Source organism: Pteropus alecto, unplaced genomic scaffold, assembly GCF_000325575.1.
Source record: "Pteropus alecto unplaced genomic scaffold, ASM32557v1 scaffold74, whole genome shotgun sequence".
Taxonomy (NCBI): Eukaryota; Metazoa; Chordata; class Mammalia; order Chiroptera; family Pteropodidae; genus Pteropus; species Pteropus alecto.
Window position 1 is genome coordinate 4347259 of NW_006436291.1, and position 21545 is coordinate 4368803.

At 48.6% G+C, this 21545-nt stretch overlaps 1 protein-coding gene across 1 annotated transcript in view; it reads left to right on the forward strand.

Annotated features, from left to right (window-relative positions):
* ADAM12 (ADAM metallopeptidase domain 12) overlaps positions 1-21545 on the forward strand; it is a 270213-nt gene that overhangs the window by 189473 nt on the left and 59195 nt on the right. The window contains exons 7-11 of the mRNA XM_025047549.1: positions 778-843; positions 1928-1999; positions 6887-7056; positions 9191-9275; positions 13046-13194. Of these exons, the coding sequence (XP_024903317.1) occupies positions 778-843; positions 1928-1999; positions 6887-7056; positions 9191-9275; positions 13046-13194 (542 nt within the window). The remainder of the gene's footprint in view (positions 1-777; positions 844-1927; positions 2000-6886; positions 7057-9190; positions 9276-13045; positions 13195-21545) is intronic.

The window sequence follows — 21545 nt, forward strand, 5'->3', positions numbered from 1 at the left end:
GAGACACGATTTCTCAAGTCTTTCGCTCTTACCAAATCCCTTTTCTCCAGTGGCGTATTTTTGTCTTTTCTTTTTCTTGACGCTGTTTCTTTCTGTTCTCTGTCGTTGTTGTTGATCTTTTCTCGTTTTCCTCCTGGCCCCTTTCTCACATGGCACTGTTGTTCCCTGTTTACCGGCCTGGCTGTTCCCTGCCCTCCAGACCACGCGTCTTCCATTGCTCCCAACTAGATTTTTAAACCATCAGCCGTTAGAAATAAGCTCGCTGGCGGCGTTTCCCCCAGAAGGATTATGTGGTACCTGCTCAAATTAGAGTTTCCTCCACTTTTCTCAAATCACAAAACTGGACCAGAGAAGGCAGAGGGGACATGGGACACTGACTGCCAACATTTTCTGTAGTGATCTTCAGATGTGCTACATACGGCCCAAAATGAACGTCCACTGACTGGCTCCTCCTCCAGAGAGAGCTCGGGTTTGCCCGTTGAGGCGCGTGTTTCTGCTGCAGCTCATTCTGACCCTACAGTCAGCGCTCCAGTGAGGGGGTTCGAGTCCTTCACAGGGATCTCCCGAATGGAAATGCAAACTGGTCACTTGTGGGGAGAAGGTTCTACGGGGTCACTGAGGTTGGAAGTGAGCTGGGAGGTGAAAGGGACTGTGGGGCTGGCGATGGTGAAGCTAGAGCTGCCCTTGGCTAGAGAGCTTGGGTCCCAAGACGGTGACAGTGTCCTGGGAGGCCCAGGAAGCATACAGGGGAATTAAATCCACGTTTCCTTTTCACAGCATAAGAGAGAGACCCTCAAGATGACTAAGTACGTAGAGCTGGTTATCGTGGCAGACAACCGAGAGGTAAGAGCTTTTCAAAGTTTCTCGATACAGTTGGTTAAAAAAAAAATAGAAAAAGAAAATGGTTAGTAAGTTATTACTTGCTTTACCTCATTTTCGATGAGCCCTTAAAAGCATCGTAAACAACCCAAGAGAAAAGCGAGTTTCCGGTATCATAAAGTATGAGATATTAAAAATGTATCTGGTATTACGGAATCATGGGCAAGGACTGAGGAAAACAACAGAACAGCTCTGTAGCTGTGTTCTCCCCGCAGTGAGAATTTCTGGGGCGGGAGGCGGGGGCAACAGCAGATTGATTTAGAATGCCTTCTAAAACGTCTTTGGAAAATGTTTAGTTCAAAAAATGTCGGATATGTCCTCAACCAAACTGAGTGAATGAGTGAAAGCTGTGGAGACACAGCAGGAAAACCCTGCCTTCCGAAGCAGGGCTCGATGTTATACTAAGTTTTTTCTTTTAATTAATTTTTAGTTAGCCGTTTTGAGATTATCTCCTCCGTACTCATTTCTTGCCTCTTCTACATATTATGAATTAGGTGACATTTCCTCACAGACTCAACACATGGGAAAGAAACGGGCTTGACAGTGTCTCAGAAAACTGTCCCCATGTGGAAGGTCAGATCAGAGGGGAGAACAGCGAACTCGTCAACTTCTTATCCTTCCTCCTCTGTGCTGTTTGACTTGTTGCCACGAGCATCTATGACTTCTACTCTTTAATTTTTAAAAACAAATATAAAGGAAATTTCTGAGGAAGTTAAAATCGAGTTGATGATATGAAAAATGGCCTTGGACTGCCTTCTAGTTGTCTGTTTTCTCCTTGCCAAAACATGTCACTGCCTCCGTTATTTATGGGGCTGGAAAAATCGCAGAAGTTACTGTCTTATGAGCACGTGGCTTGGGCGAATTTCAGGGAGCTTCAGAAAGTCCCCGGATGGGGACATTACCGGGCAGGATGGGAGCTCATTTCACTGTAAACCAGGGAGGGGCCCAGGTGGTTTGCAAAGCCCAAGACCACACTTCTGGGAGCTGGGAAGATGAGATCTGATTGCTATTCTCACTGTTATTCATGCTGACATTTAAAATTATTAAGTTTCAGAGGCAAGGAAAAGATCTGGAAAAAGTTAAGCAGCGATTAATAGAGATCGCCAATCACGTTGACAAGGTAAGTTCTTTCTCAGGTAATTAAATCACTCAGATCACGTAAATGCCCAAAGGTGAGGTGGGGCGGGGGAGGCACACCTCGCCGGACGGAGCACAGAGACCGGGCTCTGCCTCTGGTCCTGGGCTGGGACGCGGATGTTCCCGGCTCTGAATTCCCAGGGCCTGGAGCAGCCACGGGAAGTGCCCACCCACGCTGGCCGGCCCACGACGGCCGTGGGAAACGTCTCCCCCGGACTCTCCGCCGGCCAGGCAGAGTCCCAGTCAGAGGGCCTCTCGGACTCCCAGTTACATCCAGAACGCTGACACGCCGCATCCGACCCTTTGAGGACTCTCAAGCAGGCTTCGTCCCAGGTCTCCCCGGGCTGGGCCCACTGCCCCCCGCAAAGCCATCAGCCCGGTCCCGTGCCAGCCCTGCCCTGAGGGCCAGCTCTCACTTATAAGGGACACACGGGCTCCACAGTTCTGGGACATTGAAGTTGACTTCCGACGCAATCGGCTGGTGGGAAATCCCTCACCAGGAACCGGGAGGTGACAAAGGTGACGTCAGAGCTGGAAGAGACCCTGGGGGTCTGGTCCAACTCCAGGGGTATTTGTTCAACAACATTCTTTACACTACCTGTTTGCAAGGAGACGGCGAGACCGTCTACACTGCCTTCCCTTTACAAACACACCCTGCAGCAGGGAGAGCAGCGGGCTGTTTGGCGCTGATATTCTCAGCCCGGACGTCAGGATCTCCCCAGGTGGCCCTCACCTGCAGCGCGGCTGGCCATAGCGCCCTAATGCAGCCACGACCTCATTCTCAGCAGTCGCCTGTCTCCTGCCCGTGAAGACGGGTGAGAGGAAAGAGAGCCCAGCTCACCACTGAGCCCTTCGCAGCCAGGACCCTCGGAAAAGCTCACATTTCACGCGCAGCGGTCTGAGGACGCCCCGTCGTGGCTGTGTTTCCAAATAATCCTACTCCACGCGAATCGCGTTTTTCAAAGTTTTCCAAAAAAAAGGAAGGCAAAGAACCTTCCAGAAATTCAACTCTATTCCACGAGGCCTGTGGGCAGCACCAAGCACTGTGCACTGAGAATTCAGAACGCATCAGACGTAGTCTTGTTAGACCTGAGAAATAAGAAACCACGAACGATATTAAACCAAGGCTGGTAGCTGCCGAAATCCATTTTAAAGCGATGTGCTTGGTTCTCCGTGTTTGTATTTCTTTACATTTTATTCTATATTATGTCTTGCTTCAGTCTGCAAACCCGAAACTGAGCAACTGGGAGTTGGTTAATCACTTGCACTGGTAGACGAAGAGCACTGCCCCTCAGCAGAGCTCTGCCGGGCTCGACAGAGTATGCCGGACTGGAGGTTCTTGTGCTTCTGGCGGAGAGAGAGCCGAATCGCTGAGCCCATGTTCCATCTGCCCACAGCCGACCCGGAGATCCAGGCGCCTTCGGATGCTCTGTGCGTCCACATCTACTAACAGATGAGCCCCGGGTCCTCACTCTACAGGTTGCAAAATTTCAGTTTTGCAATACTCTAGAAGTATATCAGTCAAGAAAAAAAAAAACCAACAACTTCCTCATTTGCAAAAATCTTGGCTCTTCTTGGCCGTTCTAAATTAATAATGGTTTAGCTGGCTGCCCTGGCTTGAAGGAAATAGAGAGAAAGACATCCCAGACCGGAAGACTGAGAAGTGATTTAGTGTGACAAAGGTGACATTCTCAAACGTTCATGAAATGTTCCCTGTAAGTAACACAGAAAGCTCGCCTGATCCTTATGCCTGTGGGCAAACCCTTCGCACAGGCACTACAGAATTCCCCCAGGTCCTCATGAAACTGCAGGGTGCGAGCAGCGGGGTCTGCCCGCGAACCACGTGGTTGCTGGGGCTTTGCCCCTTTAACCTTTCACCTCCCGTCTTCCTACTTCTGACTCATTAAGAAGTTAGCACCAGCTGCAAGTTCTTTCGGGCCGAACCTCCGTGACCTACTTCTGATAGGACTCATCTTCCATGCATTTCATGTCTTCGGGTCTTTTCCCGCTCGCGTGAGCCTTCCCTCCTCTCGCAAGCGAGTTGCCTGAAGGATGCAAATTCCTGTGTCAGACCCCAGGAGACTGCCCTTTGGTTCGACCCATTTTTTTTTTTTCCAGATCCACATCTCCCAGAAAGCTTTTCTTGAGCCCTCGAGCACAGCATCCTCTGAACTTCCGGTTTGTCCACTACTGGAGTTCACGCTACTGGAGTTCATCGCAGTAATGGCTAAGAGTTTCACGCGTCCCTCTGAGCATTTGGGAGCCAAGTGCAAGGGCGTCTTAATCCTCGCTGTTTGTGCCAGTGCCAAGCCGAGCACACAGCGAGAGCCAAGCAAACATTTGTTGCTGCTGAATTAATGGGTGAATCAATTCAGCTGGTCTCGGACCATGTCCACACGCATTCTGGGGTCATAGGTCAGCCAGGCAGCTGCCAAGCTCCAGTTGAGCTTCTCTCTGGGGCTGGGGTCACAGGGGGTCATCTGGGAAGAGAGTCTGAGCTCTTGTACAAGGGCGGCTATGTTAGTGGTTTAAATCGTTGGCACCAGGACCAGCCTGCCGGCGTTCCGACCCCAGCCACGCTAGGCATGTCTCGAGTGGTTACCTAGTCCCACCATGTCTCAACATCCTTGACTATAAAATGGGACTAATAATAGTGCTTAACTCACAGAGCTTTCGTGGGCACCGAGAGGGCTTTGGCATGGAAAGCACTTAGCCCTGTGCCTAGGACATAGTCAGTGCTCATTAAGGGTTAGCTGTGGATTTCGTTAATGGGAAGAACCACCAGGAAGCCGTCAGCAGCCCTGGGAAGGACATTCGCAGCCGGCAGGAGAGGGGTCGTGTGTGACGGCGTAATCCGAGTTCAGCACGTGTGACAGTTCATCAGCCGCACGGACCTGGGAGCAGGGGGACTGGATGCCGTGTACGTCCGTGTACAAAGCCTGTGTGAAGGATGTGATTCCAGAGGGCTAATTGACATCGTCATTATGGAAAGCCCCATGATTCATAAGCACCAGGTTGGCTCTGAGAATCGACGACAGTTCGTCCTTCATCGACCTCACTACTTCTGTCCAACACTGGTCGAGGCAAACGATGTCCCCTTTGCAGATGACAGTCCTGAAGCCCACACAAGTTGTCTGACCCTGAAGGTCGCTTAGCAAGCCGATGTGCGTATCGGCACTCGGTCTCTGCGACTCTGCCTTCCAATCACTGTTACCTCTGTAGATAACACAGTTGGCTGTTGAATCTCTCCATCAGAGGACAGCAGCCAGACGTGTGTGTTCAGAGGTCCAGAGGGGTCCGGAAACTCCATTTTGCCTCTTCGGCTGGGAGCTTCCAAGTAGATACTACAGGCCAAGCGCTTCTTGAGTAAAAAGAAGCTGTTGGGCGCCATTTCTATCATATAATTATCTCATTAACTTATTAATATAATGCCCGTAATTGTTATCCGCTTGGACCAAGTCGTCGTGATGCTGCAATCAGTTTCTATTCTGTGATGCAGTTTGTGTCTCAGTCATATTCTTCTGCTAACTTATTACTCAGCAGACTATGGAGAGACGAGCAAGGAGGAGGATGAGCCTGCCTTCCAGGTCTCAGAATCCAGGGTGAGATGCTCAGCCCTGCGGAGTTTACTGCACTTAGCTCGCCGCGTTCGAACGGGGCTTAGCTCTCCAATGGGGGGCTCCTGTGATTTTCACGACCCCTTGGCCCAGATGCTTCCAGCCATGAGGAACACGACCTGCTCACATCTGGAGTTTGACTTGGGCTGCTGTCACCAGCCACATCGTTCTCCTTGGCTCCCTGGAGTACCTGAAGATGAAGGACTCTCTCATTGTGCCCTGCCTCACACGTCACGGGCATTGAAAGGTTTTAGAGCCAGCCAGGTGATCCCATGCCCTCACCCCTCAGGCCCTGAGCACACAGCCACCTCCCTGTCTATGTGATGTGAATGGGGGCAGCAAGGTAGTTGAGGACAATGGATAGTTGTTACCTCTATCCTGATCACTCATCCTGCCCCAATGAGCTCATCTGGGACAAAACCTCCCCTCCACCCCACTGGAAGAGCTGCCCTCCATACTTTTGACCCAGGACGATCTGTGTACGGAGAAAGGGCTGTAGATGAAGTCACAAATACGTAAAGACGGGGCACAAGAAGGCGATGAGAAGACTTGCTCTGAGCAGAGTACCTGAGGCTTCGTTTCGCGGTCCTGTAAAAAAGGAACTTCTTATGATAGATCTTTCCCGTGACACCGTTGGTGAGCCAGCTTCTGGCTTGGAGGAGAAAAATCGTTATTAAAGTTTCTAAAGAAGGATTCTGTTTATGCCTTTATTAGTCTGAAAGCTATTGATTCGTTCGTTTAATTAAATCCTTCTAGATTGATTATAGGTGACAAAACATGATCGTATCAGCCTAGTCTGAGTCTTTGCTGAAAAATTAATACAGATTTATTTGCAGTAATTCATAGGTAGAACATTTGGCTTAAAATGAACAAATCGCTGTCCTTGGCAGAGTGAAGATCCTAACTCACTCATTGTTTTTCTTGTAGTAGATATTAACTGGCAGGCTTTCGCTATAATTTAACTACTTGAGCTATAATACACATCTATATGCACATTTTGAATCACCAATGAATCATTTGAAATGTGTGCTTCCGTACAAATAGGGACAGACATCAGAAAGGCTAAAAGCATCCAATTGGTCAACAACATTCGAGAACTCAATGAACACATCATTTTGCATCAGGCACCACAATTAGCTCTCAGATTCTAACACCGCGGGAATAAGAGGACAAGGCGATGTTTTGCAAATCTGTCCTACTCTGCATTTTAAATTCTCATTAACGTGATCCCCAGAGGATGCCTGTTTCATCAGTTTTACAGGCCACTGAACATTCGCATAGTGTTGGTTGGCGTGGAGGTGTGGAATGACATCGACAAATGCTCTGTAAGTCAAGACCCATTCGCAACCCTCCATGAGTTTCTGGACTGGAGAAAGATGAAGCTTCTACCTCGCAAACCCCACGACAACGCACAGCTCATCAGGTAGGCGTTCGCTGCCTCTCCTTCGCTTGAAGGAGCAGTGACCTCGGCACACCCACTCCCCTCTTAGCTCCACGGCCAAGGTCCGTGGAGCTGCACCTTTCTCCAGCACGCTGACTTGTAGGAGGGGTTTCTCAGCCCTCATCAGAGGGGCAGAGGCCATGCTGACCGGTCTGTTGCGAAAGCCTCCCCTGGACTCCCTGGGAAACCTATTAGCTGATGACTTACGTCCTTCTCTGTCACCTGAGCATTTTCCCTTACGCACCATTTTCTTGTCTTACCCTTGATTACAGTTGTCTAGAGTAGGCTATTTTTGAAAGCTCATTTTCTTTCATTATTAGTGAAAAATGTTTATCCAAGATCTGAAGACAGCGCATGAGGGTGATGATTGTCAGATATTTAGAAAAAGAAAAACTTTGCTCCTCCTCCCAGCTCCCAGGGTCTCCTGTCTCCTGGGAGAAGACAACAATAAACGAGGACATTTCTGAGAGCGATTAAGTGGACAAAGCAGTAAATGAGGGAAAGCGTAGTATGACGTAACATAATCCCATGGTAAGATATTACAGACACCTTTATATTGAAAAGGAAGAACAGTCTTATCATAATCTAAATTGGTAGGAAGTAGATTTTTCCCAGAGTGACAAACTTTTTATTAAAATCCGTAAACAGTTTACGCCATTATTCTTTTGTTTCCATGTAGTTCATCCCACCGAATTAAAAGCTTTGGAATCAGAGACACGTTAGCAAATTAGATGTAATTTATGGAACATTTATGGAAAGTGAGTGCGCCGTCCTAGCCCGATCTTACTGTAGAAAACGCCTACATCCGAACTCAGGCCGGTGACATTCCCCGATAATTTACTTTGGCCACTTTCACAGGGTTTTTCTTTTCCCCAGCCTTAGATATTTGTGGTTGCTTCATATTTTATGCATTGATTAATCCTGAACTACTAAAAGTAGAATCAGAGTGTTTTGATTTTTTTCCCAAATGGAGTCTGTCCAACTCAAACATCTGGAAATAAATTAGCCTCTTATATAACCTTGTGATTTATACACATGTATAATTGTATCTGTTAAAATGGCCTAGATAGATGTAAATGTGAAAGGCATAATCCTGCTATTGGATATAAGCATGTAATGGGATGGGCGGATGGATACAGACATACACACATATGTACACACACATACACAGATCAGGTGTGTAATGGGATGGGCGGATGGATACAGACACATATGTACACACATATGTACACACACATACACAGATCAGGTTTTATATATACTTACTTCCTTCTATCCAACTGACCACTGCCGAAACATCTGACTTTCCCAATAATATATGTAAAATCTATGCACGTACATGGCCAAGATAACATGGGTCAGTCATTTATTTCCCTTAAAGGAGAGTCAACAAATGCAGTGTTTAATCTTTAATGCCTGAGGTTGGAGTGAACAGCACGTGCACTCAACGGGGCTCGATGTCATTAGACTCATTGCTCAAGACCCCATATCAAGGAAGCTGCACCTAAGCCACAAAGTCCACTTCCAGAAGCTTCCCCCCAGGGTGCCGAGGCTTTGTGGGCACTTACTTCTTCTACACTGACCCGAGGGTCGATCAGGCTTCTGCCGATCTCCCTTTTGCGAGCAGCATCGGCAGAATGGTGAGGAACAGCTTGGGTTTCTATCCCGATGGTTGCGTTACCCAGGAAAGCAAAATTCAGCTGCAACGGAAACTCTAGTGAGCCACCTGATGCGTTTCATTTCATTCACGGTGATTCTCTGTGACTCTCCTCGCCCCTCCCATCAGCAGACACTGTTTCAAAGGAGTCGCTTCCCCCAACCCATTAGGAAATAGGCAGAATACAACTCAGAAATACAGGGGTCGTGACTGGTTGTTGTCCGAATCTCGAAAACAAAAATCTGAAAGGATCGGGGGACCAGGCTGCAACTGGAAAATAAGTCAGAAAGGATCTAAAGATCGAACCACCTGTCGACATGCGCGTAAGCAGCCATCCTCACGTTTACACAGGCTTGCGCAGCTCCTGTGGGAAGGCGGGAATGTCCAACCGAATTTCAAATATTAGAAAATGTCTTTATTCTACAGTAGTTTAAGAAACTCCTTTCTTTTGTCTCCCAGTGGGGTTTATTTCCAAGGGACCACCATCGGCATGGCGCCCATCATGAGCATGTGCACGGCGGAGCAATCCGGAGGGGTCGTCATGGTAAGCCAGGGCCACCGAGGAGCTGACCGCAGCGCCCCGCACCCACTTCCCGTGATGAGTTCCCGGGAGGGCTCCGCTTTTATCAGCCTTTGTGAAATTGGGCTCTTTTCATTAATGCTTTTTTTTTTAGATTGAATTCTACCTTCCTTCTAGCTCCATTTATGATCTTACGTAGCCTACAATATTTTAGAGACTGTTTACAAAACACATCAAGTCGCACACGGGAAAGGTGAATATGCAAAACCAGCTCTGTGGAAACCGGTCTTCCCCTTTTATGGAGAAAATTTTCGACTGGGATTTTGGTCAAAGCATTCCGATCCAGGAATTCTCTCGGGGCGCCGGGGTGAGCCGGGGCACTGGGCTCACCCCCGTCGCTCAGCTTTCTGCATGGACTGTGGTCTCACCAAACATTACCGTTCAGATGGTTTTCTGATGGTTCTGCCTCCAGGCCCAACAGCCAAAAGTCTGAGGTTTTTAACTATTTACCACTGCAAATGCTTGACATACCTCCTAGCCAGTGTCCAATTTGTCTATATAATAACCTTATTCTTGGAAGGCAGAGGCCTGGGTTTATTGCTTTACGAGGATCATTTTGTCATATATGGGCTATATATGTTTGTGAAAGGAAATAAAATGGGAATATTTGGGACCTGTTTCTTACGAATTCAAGAGGGAGGTGGCTTTGATAGGTCACCCAACAGAGAATTCCTGCCTCACTCCCTCAGATAATTAAAAGAAAGCTTTTCACCCCGTGCTAACACTGTCCCTGCTCTGAAAATGCAGTGTCCCCTTCACCCCAGCCCTCGGACAGCGAGTCTCCTCATGGACCATCCCACGAAACAGACAGAACCTGGCCCTTCCAAGAAATTGTGGATTCCTCCACATTCTCCAAACAGAGCATTCGCGAATATTCCGTTGTTTTAAAGGGCGGAAGGGGTGATGTTCTAGTCTTTTCTCTCCACTGTGTTCTCAGTCGACATACACAAGTGATGTCTTCCTCTCCTCTGAGAAGTTAGGGTTAATGACCCACGTGCCAAACAGAGAGGCTGTGCAGAGGAGTCGTGCCCATTCACTGGCAATCTGGCTTGAAGAGGATACCCTCTGGTTTTTCTTGAACGTGTATGTGATTCCCACCATGGAAGTCACTGGAAAGTTTGGTTTTTTGTTGTTGCCAGGTTAATTTCAAGTCAGATCCCAACTGTATTTTTACAGAGCAGCCTGTAAAGTTTTAAGAGGGAATAATTTTCTGTTTCATGGTTCCACGGTCAGTTGCTACTGACTTCGCCACTTAAAATTGGCGTAAACATTTTTGAGAGCTGAACTCGAATTCCTCATAAGCATAGCAGGTTGTGCCGCTGTGTGGGGCTTAAACGTTTTTGTAACCAATCTGATCTGTTAAGTGGCTTTCTTGAGTTCGTATTCCATATTCCTTGTATTCCATATATGCATTTTATTAAGACTTCTTCTTTAAAAACATACAAGGATGCCTCATTTAAAAAAAAAAAAATGACTGTGGGAAATGTAAGCAAATATGTGGCCTGCAGTAAGAATCAAGTCAAGGCCAAAGTGAATCAGCATGAAATACATTTGGCCAACTTGGCAGCAGTTAAGATCACCCTTAGACACGTTCCTTCTTACTCCACATGTAAGAGAAGCATCAAGTAAGATGCAAAGGCCACAGCTCCTGTAAGTTCTATAAAATTCACGAGATAAACATGACTGACATCTTGACCAGATCTAAAACTTCTAGACTGACTTTCTCCTAGTGTGTCTCTGAAGTTCAATGTATAGGTGGTACACACTTCATTCATGAATTTACAAATCTGAGAGGAAGGAAATCATAGAGCAAAGAAACAGGATTCTCAATCCAACTGAAAATTTGAGTTCTGGTACTGTTTCTTTATTTTTATCAAGCTAGAGCAAATCATTAATTTTGGTAACTTAAAGCCATGCTTTTGTACTGCACTGGACTAAAACAGTCTTGGTTTGGGGAGAATGCCATGAATAAGAGGTAGATTTTTTTATTATTATTATTATTACAAATGAAAACTGTTTGTGAGAGTCTCTTAAAAGACATTCCGTTTATAATCACCTATGCGTGAAAAAATGTAGAACAACTTGGTGATTAAAAGCAAAAAGCAAGACATTCAGTGGTACAAAAGAATGAGAGGTAGAGTCACATTTTAAGGGCGGAATTCCTTGAATTTCGAGCCAAAGCATGCGAAATTCAGCGCTTCGCGTTCTGGGCTTGACTACGTTCTCTTCGCCAACGTGTGTTATTCTAGAGAATTGATTTCCTGAAACATATTTGTGAAGCTTCCTACAACAGGAAACAGTAAAATGCCAACAAAGTCATTTATTAGGAATTTCATCCATTCCAAGAATAACTCGGTCCCTTGACATGCCATCCTTCTCTTCGACTAGGGACTAGCGAGAGAGGCCGTTGCAGCCGTAACCGCCAACGCGCCTGTAAGAGCTGATATGAATGCACCTTGACCGAGAGGCCCCGTGGAGACTGTTCACTTCAGGAATAATGCTTTCTCTACACCAGGGGTCCCCGACCTTTGTGGCACCACGGACCGGTGCTGCTATGAGAAGCTAGTGCCTGATGATCTGAGGTGGAGCTGAGGCGGTGATGCTAGCGAGGCCGCAAATACAGATGAAGCTTGGCTCGCCCCCCACTCACCTCCCTCAGTGCAGCCTGGTTCCTAACAGGCCATGGATCGGTACCGGTCCACAGCCCGGGGGTTGGGGACCCTTGCTCTAAAACACAGTATCACTGTTTCCTGGAAGCCTCTTTAAAAAACCATCTTATCTCATTCCTGGATAGCACGAAGCAGGATTCAAATAGCACACCATCATTCTTCCTAAGTGTGCAGGCCTTTCCAGAAACATCATTCATGGGCCCGGTTCCTGCAAACCACCTTCACTAATTCATTAACTAATCTGGGTTTGTTAAAGTGAGGTAACAATATATTTTTTAGTTAATTCTAATATCTGTTTAGCCGAGCCATCCAGGCAGTCCACTGAGTTAGGGTTTCTAAGTGGAGACACGACCTCCCAAAAACCAAGGAAGAGGTCGAGTGAACCCCAGCAGTCAGTCAGAGACTCCGGATGCCTCCAGCCACTCCCCAAGTCTGCCTGACAAAACAAACAGCCAGCAAGGATGAGGTCCAGTTGGGTTACAGTCTTAACTCAATGAGACTTCAAACAATTACTGAATGCGATTGGCGTTTACTGTGAACTGCTGTGAATTTTCCAAGTACCCTTCTCTACCAAGGAGACAGGAAGAGGCTTGCTCAGTGACAGCCGCTCAGGTCTTATTTAGGACGGCACAGAGTATGCTTCCCCTTATCACTCACTTTACGTCAGCAACACCTCAGACCCCGATAAGATGATATTTTCATTCCCCACGAAGGAATGAAACTTTAGACACGTAAGACAACTTTTTGCTTCTTCAAAATAGAAGTGCATTTTCCAGGAGATTGTAGAAAACAGCATGGAGAAGGCTATTTTGATGATCTTGTGCAGAGACGTAAGAATCCTGCATGTACCACATTCCTCAGCAGAAGGAACCCACACTGTTTTTCTAGAATCCATCAAATCTTTTTTTAAGTTTGAATGAAATAATGGGCTCTATATTGGTTCCTTCTAGGGGAACGGATTCACTCAAATGCTGAGGACACATAAATATCTGGGAGGAGAAGGGACTGGGAATTAAGGCCGAGGAGACATGTCCTCTACATCTGTGCTCTTGTGTTTTCTTGGAGGACCATTCAGACAGCCCCCTTGGTGCGGCCGTGACCCTGGCGCATGAGCTGGGCCACAACTTCGGGATGAACCACGACACGCTGGAGAGGGGCTGTCGCTGCACCATGGCTGCCGACAAAGGAGGCTGCATCATGAACCCTTCGACCGGGCAAGTACTGATGCTTCACTGCTTTTAGAGTCGGGCCGCAGCTTGAAATGGGGAGTGGGAAACAGCTAAGCAGAAAGTGCCTTGGTTTTCTGGCTAGGGTGCCCATGGAAGCTTCCAGAAAGAAATTCTTTCCCAAGTAGCAAGAGTAGACTGTGCTGCTGACTCTGAGAGAGTCATGCCACAGGGCGGGAGGACTGACCTCTTCCTCGAGAAGCGGCGGGAGGGTGTCTTTGTCTAAAAATCGCAAATCGTCCTACAATCTCAGCGCATGCTTTTGAGCTGGGTCCGCAGCTCCAGTGCTCCAGGTGTGCGAGGGCCCGGCAAGCCCACCAGGCAAGGCGGGAGAGGGGAGATGCGCCGGTGCCCTCCAGATGGTACTAAGGAAGAGGGGCTTCTCCCCTCGGGGTTGGCCCCAGGGTGCATTCGAAGTGTGGCAGCAGCTTAGAGATCTGCAGTGTTCCCGCCTACGGTCACCTTATCAGGTCTTAGAGGTTTAAATGGAGTGACTTTTCTGCTTCGATAAAGCGTGCGTTCCACCTCATTGAATGCCTTTCCAGAACTCTAGACTTTGTTCACCCAGAATTAAAAAAAAAAGAAGACAGTTTCTTTATGAGCGCGTTCATAGATACGGTTCTGCGTGAGTACGGATCCTGATGAGTTCTCACGCCGGGAAGGGCCCGCCCCAAACTGCAATGCCGTGCGAACTTCAGACGTCCCTCACTCACGGAGGACGGCCCCTCAGTCAATGTCATCGTCTCTCGTGACTTCGTCCCAACGCGTGCCTCCGTGGCACCTCGCAGGCCGAGGCTTCTCTCTGAGTTGCTGAAGGAAGCAGTGGGGGCAGAATAAAGTGCTAGCTGGTGGCCCAAGGCTGGCCTCCGTGCAGACTCGCCGGCAAGGGGCAGTCACGGTGTGAGGGGGGACACCTGCTGAAGAGGTTTCGAGGTCCCAGAAGAGGATGAATTGTTACGAGATGGGCTTATGCTTTTCCAAGCAATTGCCTTGTGGCCTCCTGTCAAATGGCTCATAAGGCGTCACGTTGCCCTTAGGACAGAGACCGGCAGAACGGCCGGCTCATGTCACGGGCATTGTCGCTTCGTGTGGGCTGCGGGTGGGGGGATCTCGTTACGGCAGTGGCTGCTGCTTCTGTCCATCATCTCCATTAGCCGTCGGGGGCATCTTTCTTGCTCACGGTTCTGTCTTAAGCACAATTCAAAGGAGTTAAGTGACCAAGACCTCGTAGCGTGACTTGCTCTCTAAGTCTGTGATGACCTGAGCCTGAAGTGAAAGTACCTCAGGCCAACGGCGACAGGAAGCGAAATACTGAAACTCTACATACCAACAAGGGGCGCTCCCCAAAACGGAGGCAGGTCACGTTGAGAAATAACGTGCTCCTTGTCATTTCAAGTGTCCAGGCAGAGGCAGAATAACTACTGGTTGGGCATTTGGGGCAAAGAATTTCTTCTTTGGGTGTGAGGTTTAGCAGGGGCCCATGGGTGCCTTCTGCTTCCAGTATCCACCAGCCCGGCCAGACCCCGGCTTCATGGGGCAGCAGGCCATGGGAACCTCAGCGAACGCGGCTGGTGGGAAGCTTCATGCTTTCTCATTCTTGACAAATTCAAAGTGGCCACAGAAACTCACTCTGCTTCCCAAGCAGGCACGAACACATCAGACTACAGCTGAGCCTTGAAAAACGTGGATTTGAAGTGCACAGGTCCACTTACGGCACGTGCCGATCGTTTTCAATAAATACACCGTCGTTTGCATCCATGGATTCATCCGACTGCAGGTCAAACCTGTGATTTGCCATCTGAGGCTGGGGAGCTGCTGATAGGAAGGGCCTGAGGGTGTGCATCATCCTACGCTATTTTATATAAAGAGCTTGAGCATCCGCAGGTTGGGGCATTCACGGGTCAGAACCAATCCCCTGTGGACACTGAGGGACAACTGAAGTATTTAGGGAGTCGAAAGGTATACAAGGAGTTTCAACTGCTCAGAGGCCAGGGATCAGGGTGGCTTCAGCTCCCCTAAGCCCCACATAGTTCAGGGGTCAGCTGTACCCGCCTCTGGGAGTGGTCCCCACTGACTAAGAAGATTATAAATCAATATCGTTAATGCGCTTGAACTCTTGATAAGAGGGACAAGTGGAGGAAAGGACAGTCCAGACTGGGAACACTGGACTGGGATTGCGGGGACCTGGGAGCCCCAGTTTTCACACCACTTGTTTTTGGTAATACAGGCAAGTTAGGAAGGCCTCTGCCTCTTGTGTTCCTCGCCAGTAAAATGAGTGAGTCCATCCATCCTTCCTGCCTTCCACCTTTCAATCCATCCAGCCACCCACCCACCCATCCTCCCACTTATTTGTTCACGTGTTAAACAAGTAGTTTGGCACCCGTGCTTGTTGTGGGCCGTGCATACCTGAAGAAGACCCTACAGCTCTAAACATCGTGTCATTCTGGAGGCACACGAGCAAGGCGTGCTCTCTGTGACGTTGTGTTAAACCCTTCGGATGAGAACGTGTTCATGGCAGTGTTTGTGGATATGTGCCAAATTACTCTAGAGATCTTTGAAAGCCATTGGCGGAAATGGTATTGTTAAGAGCTCAACAAATCACTGAAAAGGCTTTTTTTTTTTTTTTCTTACCAGGGATTTGCTAATAGCTTTTACTTGATTTATACCTTATTAGCGATTTCTAAGTCTCCTCTTTTGCTGAGCTTGTGCTTTTGTATAAATCTTTTCTATTTGGTCTTCATTTATGAGCCCACATTTCTGTCCAAAGAATGGTGTTTTTCATTTTCTCAGATGGAAAAAAAATTTCCCAAGCAAGTGGGTGAATTGATCACAGAGGCCCACAGGGGGCTGGGGGGTTGGGGAGAGGTCAAGCCACCCAGTGAACTTTCAGTCACCATCACCCATTGTAGAATTTCCAAGCTGCTTTTAATCTCCAGTGTTATCTCAACGTGGCCATTGTCTTACCTCATAGGGTCCCCACGAGAGTGGGAGATTGGATTAAATGAGATCATATGTCTTCGTAAGTTGTAAATCACTCCGCAAATATATGGTGGTATTATGGTTGTTATTATTTAGCTCACAGGGACGTTGGAACTATCGAAAAGTTAAAGGCCTTTTTCAGAATCCCTGCTCACAGTTGCCAGAGAGCAGTTTAATGCCACATAACGGCCACCCAGCCATGTGCCATGGTTTCTGCGTGAGGGCCTCATTTTAAACCGGCCCACATCCAAAAAGCAACTTGCCTCCTCACTTGCCCCGAACTAATTCGGGCAGGAATCACAAACATTAAAAACATTATTTAAGTCTCAGCCCCAAAGATGACCGGCAAAGGCATGAATCAGTGACTGCTTTAATGACATTCAAATTCTGCCATGATCGACAAGAACCAAGAGCAAAGCGCATCCCCTAGCAAACCTCGTTTGTTCTTTATCAAAACATCCCAGAACCCGACCTCCGAGAACATTCACCGACTGCCGTGGTTGACAAATTGGACGCAGTGGCCTGAAAAATGCCAGGAGCGAGTGGAGTTTTCGAAGGCGGGTGTCACGACTCAGCTGTGCGGGACAGGCCTGCGTGAAGGGGTCTCCCTGCGGCTGTGTCATTAATTACTGCTGGCCTCTGAGCGTGTGTGAGAGCGTGTGTTTTATGTCTTTGAGGAGTTAACGTGAAGACCTGTCTTGGAAATTGCTCCTTGGCGAAAGCAGCATCTGGGGATTCGCGTGGGAGTTTAAACCCAGTCGAGTCCATCCATTAGCGAGCGTCTGGGAGCATTTGGACTCAAGGAGTTGAGGACTAAGTGTGCCGCATTGATGAGAGCAAGAAGCACATGAACATTTGAATGCTTTTGGAAAAGAACGTTCAGCCTGATAGTAAACACCACTTCCTCAAGCCGGGGAGAGAAGCGGGATTCGCTTCCGAAGATCACTCTCACAGCTTCCTCTGTTTTGGGGGGACGTCTCTGGCAGTCACCGAGCCGTCTCTTGCGGGGAACGCGGCCGAATCGGGGGCGCGCAGCAACTCACTCCTGCAGCTCACTCTGCACTTTCACGGTGAGGAAGAGACTCAGAAAACAGTGAATAAACCGCAGATCGGAAGGAGTGTGAGGAAGGAGACACGGGGGTGGACAACAAGGACGCACACGATCGGGGCACCCAGCGTTACCGGGGGCTGTGGGGAGGACCCCGTGCGGAGGAGACCGAAGGGCAGAGAGGCATAGAGAGCCTGGATGCGATCTCGGGCGGAGGGGACGCCGAACGAGGGCCTTGAAGGGGACAGCGTTGCTAACGGGAGCCCAGTGGCTTGCGGGGGCCGGGTCGGAACGGGGTGGGGGCTGGGAACGTGGAGAGGAGCCCACGCAAGCACGGCTCGGTCTGCGTGGCAGGACGCGGTGTCCTCTCCGGGGACGCGGTGTCCTCTCCGAGGCAGCAAAGAGTCACCAGAGGGTTTTAGGCAGGGCAGTCACATGATCTGATTTATCTTTTAAGGTTTCTTCATTTTTAAGATGATCATGTAGCATCTGAGCAGTTGTAGCTTGCCAAATTAAGAGCTTACGCTCTGTAAAAAAAAAAAAAGCAACAGTTTACGAACTCGTTTCACTATAGTGTAATCAATAGGTGTGGCATCCGTTCAGAAGGCTCTCACCTTAACACACCGTGGTGTTTCACACACACACCCTCGCACACTCAGCTCTCCGGTCATACATGCTGACGTGCAAGATGCTTTTCCGTTCAGGGTTTCGCCCTGCTGTCCCCACAGTAAGCACCCTTCAAGGGCCTGCTCCAGAGAGCCACAGACGAGCACGGCCACACTCCGAGTGTGTCTGAGAGGGTCGCGGCCACCGTTCATGCCCATGCTCAGATGACGGCTTGGGGCTGTCTGGGTTTCGTTGGGTCCAGGCTGCCACACGTCTCCTCTGCAAACAGTGAGCTCCCGGTCGCCAGCAGAGAACAAGAGCAGAGAGGCAAGTGCCCAGGAGAAGCAAACGAGGGTTACCCTGGCTCCCCAGGGGTGCAAGTAATTTACATTCAGCTGCGGCTGGAACTTCAGGAGTAACATCTACAAGCAGATCAGGTAACCGTGTTTAAGGAGAAAGCATCACCGTTCTGCTTCCTCCAGAGTGTGTGTAACTGGCTCATTCGATCCCTCTTCATCCAGTTCAGGAAACGTTCATCGCAGGCCCCCTTGCTCCACAGCTGTCTGGACATGGAACACATCTGGATGGCCCCCACCCAAGTTCACCCTTCTCTAATGAAAACCAAGATGACGGGGGGGCCCCGCCTCTGACTCAGGACACGCCCACTCCCTGCAGGAAGTAGGGTTAGGTGACCAGTCATAGTAAAACTACTCACCTACTCAACCAATATGGACTGCGAGTGAGCCAGTGATTACAGAACGGCAAGCTCAGGACTCTCACAATGGACGTTTTGGGGTGCTGTGGGGCTCACCGCAGGGGCACCAGATCCAGCCTCTGTCTACACAATCCTGGGCATTGTCGTGTCTCATTTATAAGTGTATCAGTGTGTGCCTGTAAAAGATGAGGAAATTTTAAACATAACCATAATAGCATTCCACATTTTTCTTTTTAATGACCAATAATTCATTGTGAATGAGAGAAAAGGTTGGAAGCGGGTAGTGGGCAGAGAAGATGTCCTGGAAAAAAATTCAGACTGAACTGATCTTTGAAGAATTGAATAGGATTAGGCAACTCTCCCGAGACTTCTGAGCTCAAACTATGGGAAAACTGGATTTTTTTTTTTTTTTTTTGGAGAAGGCTTCTATCTGAAAATGTGTTTCAAGGGTCTAAAATGATCTGTACTTTTCAGAGAAAAAGTTCCCAGAGCTTTGGATGTGGTGGGAATTGATAGGAATTCAACGTATCTGGAAAGTCTACATTCTTCATAGAACTTGCTTTCTTAAAAATCGAGGCAGTATACACTTATTAAAACTCGCCCCTTTTTGAACTTTGATGAACTATCTGAGATCAGGAAATACATTTATCATAAAGGGATTTTACAAAAAGGGATTAGAGGAAATTATTTCTCCATATCAGCTCTTCATTTTATTTTTTCTCAGTGAAGCGTTTAAGAGCCTTTACTTCCTTCATCAATGTGTAGCGGGGAATGGAAATCTTTATCCAAGGAGAAAAAAAAAATGAGGAAGAACAGCTACAAAATGAGGAACTCCAGTGAGATTAGAACATACTGGTCAGGACCCGATTTAATTATCCAGCCAGAGTAACTTAATTGGCTGCACCCGAAATCATAAAGGAAAGATGAACCGGCAGGAGACAGTCTTGACAACAGTTCAAGAGGGCGCGTCTTCGCAGAGCATGTTCTTATTTCCACGTATGATTAGATGCTGCTCGCTGGAAAATAAAGGACTTTGTCTGCAATCAACTAAAAGTCACCGGAATACTAAAAGTCACCGCCCAGGCACATGGTGGAATTGTTATCCCGTCTTAAGCGGGACACAGAACAGGGCTCAAGCTAGGGAGATGCGTCTGCACTCGAATATCCAGTTCGGGGGAAGTGAACGTGGCACACTTGTCTTCGACCCTAGAGGATTGCATGCTGGATGTCCCATTTCATCAATAAACGATGTGAGATGGATACGCTTGTACCCGTTTTTAAGATAAGGAAGCTGGAGCTCAGAAAGTTAAATGAATTGCTACACTTTCAAAACCGCCCAAGTAGAAGCCCCTGGACACACGGCCAAGGTGCTGGGAGCCACACACACTACTCACCTCAAATAAAAATGTGCAGCAGCTCTAAACCCCAGGAAGAGGAGAAAGGCAACTGTCCTGGGGTTGCCTGCAGCTGCAGGTTCGGGGTACACCCTACGGCCAGGCTCCCTGCAGCGAGGCTGAGCGTGCCAAGCAGGCTCCCTGCTGGCCACGCGGAAGTGGCCACGGATGTGCTGCCGTGTGCGGGCTGCGTATGGGGACCGAAGCCTTCCCAGAGCACCGTCCCCGTGCAGCTTCTGGGAAGCAGGAAGACTGCCCCATTGTTAAGCCACTTAGTTCTGCAAACGTCTTTCAACTTATGTTACAACAGCAGAGAATTACTTCCTGTCTTTCCTCATTAACCCAGGGTTTTATTTGTGATTGAACATGTGTGAAAACTGTACCGCTGAAGTTCTGCCAATCTCTTCTCCCTCCCTGTACACCACATCCCCACCCCCATGGCTCCCCCATCTCCCAGGACACGTAGCACGGAGGCCACAGTGGGGGATCATGGGGAAATTCTGGCCTCTCTGCAGCCAACAATATCTAGAAGGACCCACTTTAAGCTCCACTGAGTCAGGAATTTTGTCTGTTCTGTTCATTGTTGAATCTCTAGCACCTAGATCAGTGCCTGGCACATAGTAGAGTTCAATACATAGAAGGATGGATGGATAAATGGCAGGGAGGGAGGGAAGGAGGATGGGTGGGAGGGTGGATGAATGGAAGGAAGGAAGGAAGGAAGGAAGGAAGGAAGGAAGGAAGGAAGGACGGAAGGAAGGAAGGAAGGAAGGACGGAAGGACGATGGATGGGTAAACGGGTGGATGGGTGGATGATTGAGTGGGTTGATAGCAGATGGAGAGGTGACGGATGGATGGACAGACGGTGACTCCAGCACAGTCAGATGCGTGCAGAGGGAAGCCATCTCTTCACCTCTGTGTCATGGCTAAGTGTCTGGGGAGAAGACTCTGAGGCTCTTCTTTTGTATTAACTCCAGCATTTGCTGCAACATCACCGTTTTCATTTTTCGAATCTCCCACATCATTCTTCAGTGGGTTTACGTTAGCTTACGAGACAAGATACCACACAGTAAATAGAAAAACGGAGTAGGAAAGAAAGAGGGCCGAGAAACCCCAGGTCAGTAGGCGGCTGAGTCCACTGTGCATTCTTTTTCTGGGGGGGGGGGTCTGTGTTTTGTTTTGTTGTGTTGTGTTGTGTTTTGTTTGGTTTGGTTTGGTTTGGTGATACTCCATGGAGATCAAGGTGACAGGAGCAATTTGCTCCTTCCACCAGTGGCTTCTCCTGAAAGCTTTCGCTTAGCTGGAGGAGGGAACGTCAGAAATACGTGAACTAAAAGCAGCTCCCACAGGAGACCCTGTGTGGCCCTCGACCTCGCTCCCGCTCACCGAGAGCTCTCCCGCCTCCCTTCCCACGTGACTGTCTTGAGAGGACGAGGCAGACGTAATCACCTCCATCACACAGATGACAAAACGGAGGCCCAGGAAGGCCAGAGGCCCCCGGCCCCCAGTTGGTCAGGACCAGATCAAGATGTCAGCCCGCAGCTCCAGCTTGTGGCTCCTGGCCCAAGCCTCGGCTCCTCCCTGAGTGTCTGTGAGCAGA